General features: G+C 49.7%; 1 protein-coding gene across 1 annotated transcript in view; it reads left to right on the forward strand.

Annotated features, from left to right (window-relative positions):
• The first annotated feature begins 3,705 nt into the window (after positions 1 to 3,705).
• ZFP64 (ZFP64 zinc finger protein) overlaps positions 3,706 to 9,190 on the forward strand; it is a 31,790-nt gene continuing 26,305 nt past the window's right edge. The window contains 2 exon segments of the mRNA XM_049649862.1: positions 3,706 to 4,209; positions 7,718 to 7,957. Coding sequence (XP_049505819.1) covers positions 4,164 to 4,209; positions 7,718 to 7,957 — 286 coding nt within the window. The 5' untranslated portion in view covers positions 3,706 to 4,163.

The raw sequence follows: 9,190 nt of genomic DNA on the forward strand, positions 1-9,190 counted from the left end.
ATTTACATTGTGAGAATGCAGTCATGGATCCATGTCTGGCAGCAAAGGAGGCTGGAAAAAGTCTTTTTCCAGGAGGCCATGCACTCAGCTGCAAATCAAACATTCTGCAACTACGAATTTGAGACAATCAGTGTATATAAACAGCATTCCCTACCAGAAGTCTAATATTAATATGGTGACTCGTATCGATTTGAACCGTATGAAATTAACATTTTTAACTTAAAATTAGACAAATATCCGCAGTTCATTTGATTCATTCTATTGTATTTCTATGGAAAAATCTAAAAAGATATATAGTACATAAGTGAATACTGGTTATCTCTGGATGGTGGGATCTCCGGTAGCCATACATTATTTGTATAACTTTTAAAAATAATGATCATAATACATACCCCAAAAAGGGAGCTTAAAATGCCATGTAAGTGAAAATCACATTTTTATAAAATATATGAATACAACGTGTGTGTTTATGCATATATACATATACACAGATGTACATAGACACAAAGAAAAAAAGACTTTAGGTATATTTATCAATCAGATATTATTTCTTGGGGGTGCCTGTGTGGCTCAGTCAGTGGAGCATGTGATTCTTGATCTTAGGGTTGTGAGTTCAAGCCCCACAAGGAAGGTAGAGCTCACTTTTAAAGAAATGCTATTTCTGGGTACTATATTATAAATGTGTTTTATTTTCTTCCTTATGTTTTTCTGTTTTTTTTTCCCCAAATTTCTAACACTGACCCTGTAATACTCCTACAGTAAGAAAAACAAGCATGGAAAGAAAAAAGAAAAAAAGAAAAAACAAGAAAAGAGGGAATTTTAAGACCAGAAAAAACACCACTGCAGTGATCTACATGTACAAGGGTAAATATGGCTGGGCATAGTAGCAAATGGTTAAATTCGAGCTGATGGAAACATACACAAGTTCATTCAACAACAAAAAATGTATTGGGGCCACCTGTGAACCAGGCCCTGTCCTAGGCTCTGAGAATACAAGGTTAATAAAGTAAGTCAGGTCTATGCCCTCTTGGAGCTTATAGCCAGTGGGGAGATAGGTAATAACCAAGTAAAAATGAAAAATACATAGGGGCCCCCGGGTGGCTCAGTCGGTTAAGCGACCGACTTCGGCTCAGGTCATGATCTCGCGGTTCGTGAGTTCGAGCCCCGCGTCGGGCTCTGTGCTGACAGCTCGGAGCCTGGAGCCCGCTTCGGATTCTGTGACTCCCTCTCTCTCTCTCTGCCTCTCCCCCCGCTCACGCTCTCTCTCTCAAAAAATAAATAAGCATTTCAAAATTAAAAAGGAAAAAAAAGTAATGAGAGCTGGGATGTGTTGCCCAGTTATACGAGCCATGCACTGTTGTAAGCCGGTTATACGTATGGACCGGCTTCCTCTGAAAAACAACTTAATGAAGTAGCTACTCCTATTATCTCCACTTACAGAAAACTGAGACACAGAGCAGTTGCCCAAGGTCACCCAACTAGTCACCGAGAAGCAGCTCCCGGATTTACGTGGCCATGGAACAGGCGGTCTGCCTCCAGATCCTACAGACTTCACCACCAGTTGGCAAAGCCCAGGCTTTTATCTCAATAAGAATTACCTGCGGCGCTTGTGAAATACGTGCAAATTACCAGGTCTTGCCCTAGGAAAAGCTGCAGTAGGTCCAGACTGGGACTTGAGAATTTGGTCTCTCCAGGCGTTTCTTCTCTGCAGGCAAATAGGAAGAATTCTGGTCCCAACAAAAGGAATCTGTGGCAACAGACGCGGAGGGGCGCTTACCTCTCCGGGCTTGGGGAGCTGGGGCATCATTGACCGGGAAGGGTGGCGAGGCTGGAAATCGTCTGCATCTTGATCCGGGTGGGGCTGATTGAGGTGTGCACCTGGGCGCACAGTAATCAAGCATTCGAAAATAAACATTGCCCTAAGCGGGAGGGCCTTTCTAGATCCTGTCAGCTGGGGATAGGTATAGTGAAGGTGGTGTGGCAGAGTGCCGAGAGGGGCAGATGCTTTAGATAGGAGGCAGGAAAAATCGCCCTAGGAAGGGGACATTCCTTTTGGCCCTGGATGACAGAAAGCATTCAGTCCTGGGAAAAGATTCCAGACAGAGGGTGGTACAGATGCAGAGGCCCTGGGGCAACAGCAGGATGGCAGAAGGCACTGGCCTGAGCAAAGCAAGAGGGGAGTGGTAAGGCACGCAGAGGGCGGGGATTGGCCAATTCGCATCCAGCTCATTCCTGCCTCAGGGCTCTTGCTCCCCTCCACCACCTACCACCTACAGATCTTCCCTGCTCTCGGTGTGATTATTAGCTACTCAGAGAGGCCGTCCTTGACCATTCCTGCAGCCATTATCGCAGCCTTGTTTTATGTCTCCTGAGACTTTATCGCTGTTACGAAATCACACTGCTGATAGGACTATATTTAGTGTTGGCTCAATCACTAGCCACTCGCCAAGTTCTATTAGAGAGGTACCAAATCATCTGGATCACCCTCGTACCTCCAGGGGTGAGCTCAGTGCCTGGCACATTGCAACACACAGAAAGAATTGGAGGAATGAACAAATCCTTAAAGGAAGCAGCAGGGAAAGTTCCATTAGTTATACAGTCATATTTACTGAGAAGCTACTATGTGCCAGGCCCTAGGCCAAGTCGCTGGGGATAAATATAGCAGTGAAGCAAAGAGATATTTTTTTTTAAATCCCACTTTCTTGGGAGCTTCTGAATGTGTAAGGGGGAACAGGTAATACACAAGTAAATTATCTATCTCCTAGATCCACGGATCCATGGATGGATAGATACACTACAGATACATAACGCCAACTGTAATAAGTTCTGAGAAGAAAGAAAAGGCAGACCAGAGAGAGACAGGGAGCAGTCGGGTGAGGGAAGAGGAAGCTTCAATATTAGAATGGGCTAGCCAATGGGGTGCCTGGGTGGCTCAGTGGATTGAGCGTCTGACTTCTGCTCAGGTCGTGATCTCACAGCTCCTGAGTTCGAGCCCCGCATGGGGTTCTATCCTGACAGCTCAGAGCCTGGAGCCTGCTTCCGATTCTGTGTCTCCCTCTCCCTCTGCCCCTCCCCCACCCACACACACTCTCTCTCTTTCAACAAGTAAATAAACATTACAAAAAAATTTTAAATAGAATGGGTTAGCCAAGACTGGCCTCCCCAAGAACGTGAATTTGAATCAAGACCCGAAGAGAGTAGGGAGTGGCAGGTGGATAAGGAGAGACCGGTAGCACAGGAGACTTGAGGCTGGTGAGCGGTTTGCCGCTGAAGCCCGAGGGAAGTAGGGGACGAGGTCCACCGAGCGGGCACCGGTCAGGGAGGGCTGCGTCCACCAACGACTGGGACTTCACTTGGAAACTTGGAAATGCTTGTTCTCGGACCTCCCACCAGACTTCACTGAATCAGAAACTCTGGGGTGGACCCCGCAGCCGGCGTTCTAGGAGGGGCCCGCCAGGTGACAGTGCGCGATAAAGTGCGCAGAACCCGCGGGGTGGGCGTTCGAGCCCAGTTGTTACTCTTACGATCCACGTGATCACGGTCCTCGGTATTTCACTAGCTGGGCAGGGGACCCGCCCAGCGCTTCGCTGATTTGCCGGGCGCTGACGCTCAGCTGGGGTTTCTCCCCAGCCCGCCGCGCCCCGCGCACCCACCCCCCAACCGCAGCCTGACGCGGTCCCCTCTGCAAAGCGCCCCCCGTGATCCGGGAGCGACGCCCAGGGCGGCAGGTGCAAAAGCGACCGAGCCGGGGAGGCCAGACTCCTCGGCCAAGACCGCAGGGGTTCGGGCCGGGCGGCGGCGGCCGGGGGTGGGGGCGCGTCCCTCGCCGCCCGCGGTCGCCCAACCCGCCGGGACGCTGGTGCGCGGTCCAGATCCCGGGGGATTCCGCGCTCCCAGGCCGCGCGGCCCGGGCATCGGGATTGGCCCGCAGCTTCCCCCGGGAGCCGCTGATGCAAAGCCAGGCTGGGGCGGCCGGGCCCGGCCAGCGCCCTCTAGGCAGCGGAAGTGGAGCTTGCTTTACATCCGTCCTCCCCGCCTGGCGGAGTTGGGAGAAGGAAGGCTGGGGGGGTGTGGAAAAATAAAAGGAAAAGTGCTTGCACCATGTAGATCAGCGCCCCCCACCCTGGCACCCCGGCCGGCCGGGGACCTCCCAGTCTGCGGCCATGAACGCGACCAGCGAGGGCGAGAGCTTCCCGGGCTCGGTGCAAAGTAAGTGCTTTTCCGGGCGCAGTGCGCGCTCCGGGGCCCAGTGCGCGCTCCGGGGCCCGGGCCCAAGCACGTCTGCGACGCAGCGAGCAGGCCCGGGGCCCCGAAATCGGGGTGACGGCCCGGAGCCGGCGTCTCGGGCACCGCGGCGGGCGCGCCGGGCAGGGGGCGCCGGAGTGGGCTTGGGATGGGGGCACCCAAGCCAGGGGAAGGCGGGGGGCGCTCTCCAGCCTGGCGAGACCCCTTGCAAAGGGACGGTGGGGGAGGGCACGCCGTTCAGACAATCGCCACCCCCTCGGGGTATTCCCCGCCCCCCTCCGGGCGGAGTTTGGGGGGTTTGGGGGGTAACTGCGATTGCGCTGATGGGAAAACTTCTGCCTTGGCGGCTCAAAAATCATTGAAGTCTGGGGATCCGAGGGTTGCATGAGGTCTGGCGGGCTGGGCTGGCCGCGGCACTGCAAAGCCTTTTACGCATGAAAGGTGGAGATCTGAATGGGGAATGGGGCGGTGGTCGCTTTCTTTGAGTTTGGGATTCATTTGAATTTGCCTGACGAGGACAGCAGCCTGATTCACGTCCCTCATTTCTCCCGCTGCATTGTTTCCCAAAGTGGGGTCCGGAGCCTGAGCGCCAACCAGCCACCTGGGAGCGCGAGCGCTTATTTTTAAAAAAAAGAGAAAAGAAAAAAAAGCTCCCTGGGCCCCACCCATGAGATGGGGGACGTGGGGGAGGGGATCCTTGGCCTTACCCCGAACGATTCGGACGCACACAGCCTAGAGAACCCACCTCTGGCACAGGGGGTTGCAGATACCGGGCGCATAGTAAGCGCTTCTCTTAGCTGTTTTGAAGACATTGCCTCCCAAACTTGGCTGGGTATTCCTTGCATAACTTGTGAAAAGCCCTGATTTCTCTAAACGCCAGCCCCTTCTGCGCCCACCTCCATTATGACTCAGTATCTCCAAAGTGGGGCTCAGATGTGTCCGTGTTCAACACCCCCCCACACACACACCCCCAGATTTTTCTGATACCGAGACAGATTTGGAGTACGGAGTGAAGATAAAGGGATTCTTTCTGGTTGCTGTTAAAAGCTTGTGCCCGTGCCCAGTGTTTTTTATCTGGTCTGTTAATTCTCACTACAAATGCAGGAGGTTAGGTATATTTTATCAGTCCCAAGTTTTCAGAGGGGGATACCCTCCCATTCAAATGGGGTAGCTTAGTGCACCACCAGACTCCTGCCGGGGGACGGAGACCCTGTGCTGGCCTTTTACAAGCACGATCTCGGTTAATCCTTGGCACCTTCCTCTGCAACAGAAACTTCCCATTTTACAGACGAGAGAGACGAAGCCCAAGTCACTGTAAATCGTAGTGTCTGAATTCTAAGGAAGTCTCGGTCATGACCTGTACACTTGGCCACATCCTGGAGCCATTGTTATTAAGACCCTTCCATACTGGGTATCAGTCTTGTTCGGTCATTAAGGAATCCTCATCGATGCAAATCACTTCATTTCCTGGTTCCTGTTTCCCTGTTAGTCTCATGGGCACCTCAGCGACAGGGAGGCAGTGTTCCAGAGGAATAGAAAAGGCTTCGTTTCTTCCATCCATCGACTTTGATGTACTTAAGTGCACACGGCACTCTGCAAGACGGCTTATACAACGTGGCAACACAGGGGTGCCTGGGTGGCTCAGTCGGCTGGGTGTCCAGATCTCGACTTCAGCTCAGGTCTTGATCTCACGATTTGTGAGTTCGAGCCCCACATCGGGCTCTGCACGGACAGCGTGGAGCCTGCTTGGGATTCTCTGCTCTCCCACTCTCTCTTCCCCTCTGCCGTTTATGTGCTCTCTTTCTCTCTCTTTCAAAATAAATAAATAAACCTAAAAAAAGTAAAATAAAATTTAAAAAGTGACAGCACAGCCCAGCACCGGTGTCTTTAGCAAGTCGGCCAAATTGTATTTCCACACAGAGGTTACTTGCCTTTGCTCAACTTGGGGGAAAAGGGAACCTAATGGAAATATTTATAAATTTTCAGAAAGTTATGATGCATATATACCAACCACATATGCACAAAGGTAGTTTTCATAGGATTTAGACTTGAGGAAAATTAGAAATAATATAAAGACCTTATAAGTACTGAGGTTATGATGCATGGATAACATATGATCGTGTGCTATTAAATAATAAGATTTATAAAAACTTTAGTGATCTAGCCATAACGCTTATGTGATGTTATGTGGGGAAAAGACCGATTTAACAGTACATTATGATCTTAATTTTTAAGCGTTAATGAATGGAAGAAAATGTTTTGTAATGTTCATGGTACCCAGAGGTGGAAAGATTGTGAGTGATTTTCCTTCTGCTTCTTCTCTTCCCAATTTTCTGTGATTAACATGAGTTTCCTTATGATGAGGCAAAGAAAATTTGAAAAATAAAAATAAAGGTAGTCCTATTAGAGACTCATTCATTGATTGTGTATCTTTTTTATATGTTTTTAACTTTTATTTATTCTGAGAGAGAGAGAGAGAGAGTGTGCATGCGTGTGTGCTCACACAAGCAGGGGAGGGGTGGAGAGAGGATCCCGAGCCGGCTTCACCCCATCAGCACAGAGTCAGACACAGGGCTTGAACCCACGAACCTGTGAGATCATGACCCAAGCCGAAGTCTGACGCTTAACTGTCTGAGCCAGGCAGGTACCTGATTGTATTTATTTAGCAAACATTTACATAGCACTTTCTTATACAGTGCCAGATATTGTGGGAAGTGCTTTGCAAATGTTAACACGGTGTTAACTTTTGGTATCATTATGGTTAACTTTTGGTATCATTATGGACTGTTGAGAAACAGTACCCCTATCAGTTAGGAGTGAATTTTGGCTACAGGTAACAAACTGAACTATCCCAGCCTAATGAAAAGTCTGGGATTGGTTGATTCAGGGGATCAATGAAGTAAGGATGAACATCTGTAGGGACTTTAGCATTTCCCTTATAGTAACAACATGGCTGCAGAAGCTCCTGGCGTCACATCCGCATGCAAGGCCAGAAGAGCAGGGGACCAGTGCCAACCATGTCTAATCCCTTTTTATCACGAAAGCCAGATTTTCCCAGAAGTTCCCAAGTATGTAAGGGACCAAGATTATTTAGACTAGTAGTTCTCCTGGATGGGAGCGGGAGGATTGTCCAAGCGGAGGGGTTGGTTTTCCTAACGACTGGGAAGTACAACTACCTTTTGTTGGGATAGGACTAGCTCCTGGTCCTTCAGAGTGCAAGCAGCCCTGCACACCAAAGAACTTTCTTGCGTAAAATGCCACCGGTGTCCCCACGGGCAACGGCCCAAAGGTGTCAAGGAGCCGGAAGTTGGGTCTGGGAACGCTGCTGCTGGCTGGGACAAAAGAAGGGAGCAGAACGGACATCGCGCCAACAACTGGCCCTCGCTGCCGCGAGTCTGGTCGGTGTTGCTATTTGAAGCTGTTTGGAATTGACCGCTTAATTAATCTGTGACTTTCCCTTTGTCCCATGGAGTTCCAGGTGGCACAACGGTGCTGGTGGAACTTACTCCGGACATCCACATCTGCGGCATCTGCAAGCAGCAGTTTAACAACCTGGATGCCTTTGTGGCTCATAAGCAGAGCGGCTGCCCGCTGACCGGCTCGTCCGGGGCCGCCCCCAGCACGGTCCAGTTTGTGTCGGAAGAAACCATGCCTGCCGCCCAGACTCAGGCCACCACCAGGACCATCACCTCCGAGACCCAGACGATCACAGGTACGGCCGGGGGGACGGGAGAGGCGTCCTGCTTATGTCCCAGGCACCTCCGTGGAACTCATTGAAAACGTGGATTCCCGGGGTCCACCCCGTGGGGTTGTGGATTCTTTTTCTTTTTTCTTTAATGTTTATTTATTTTTAATTTTGAGAGAGGGAGAGCATGAGAGGAGCACAGAGACGGGGAGACACAGAACCCGACGCGGGGCTCGAACTCATGACCCGAGCCACAGTTGGACGCTTAACCGACCGAGCCACCCGGGCACCCCACGGATTCACTCTTTTTAAACAAGCTCCACTGGGAAGCCAGCTGCCCAGCCAGGTTTGGGAACTGCTGGGTGAAAACGTCAAGCGTTAGCAGTTAGAGATGCTGTCACATGTTGAAACAGGCAAAAAACAGATTTCTGAAACAAAAACCTGTACATACTAAGGAAACAAAAATACTTGCAGGAAATACGTTGCATGGGAAAAAGGCAGTTGTTTTGGGTGGTGGGACTATGTGTGTCATCCCAGAATTTGCTTCATTTTTATAAAGGGACAAACAACATAGGTTTGTTTTGAATCTACCAGCAGGCATTGACGTCCACCCTCCCCTGTGCTGCCTGCCAGAAAGATAGAAAAGTTCGTCCTAGTTCTTGATTGTGTTCATTTACTCCACCAAAAATAAATTGCAGGGCCCCCCCGGGGGCTCAGTCAGTTAAGCAACCGACTCTTGGTCGCAGCTCAGGTCTTGATCTCAGGGTCGTGAGTTCAAGCCCCGCACTGGGCTCCACGCTGGGCTTGAAGCCCGCTTCGAAAAAATTGCAGATGGATCCAAAATTGAAATGGTTTCATTTCACAACGAAACCATCAAAGTTCTAGAGTAAATAAATACACACACATACACACTCACATAAAAACACTCGTGCACAAACATATATCTCTACTTATACCTCTATAATCTGTCTCAAGGGACTAGACAGACAACTTTAAAAACATGAAGTCACCCATTTATGAGGACACAGTACAAACACTGCTGGATCCTGTGGGGAAATAAAGAATGTAATTCCTTAGTTAAAAGCATTCAGGTTTTTAAATTCAAATCTGTGAGGCGCCTGGCTGGCTCAGTTGGTATAACATGCAACTCTTGATCTCGGGGCTGTGAATTTGAGCCCCACATTGGGTATAGAAATTACTTAAAAATAAAGACTTGAAAAATACTATATATATATATATATATATATATATATATATATA

Source organism: Panthera uncia (assembly GCF_023721935.1).
Source record: "Panthera uncia isolate 11264 chromosome A3 unlocalized genomic scaffold, Puncia_PCG_1.0 HiC_scaffold_11, whole genome shotgun sequence".
NCBI classification, from domain to species: domain Eukaryota; kingdom Metazoa; phylum Chordata; class Mammalia; order Carnivora; family Felidae; genus Panthera; species Panthera uncia.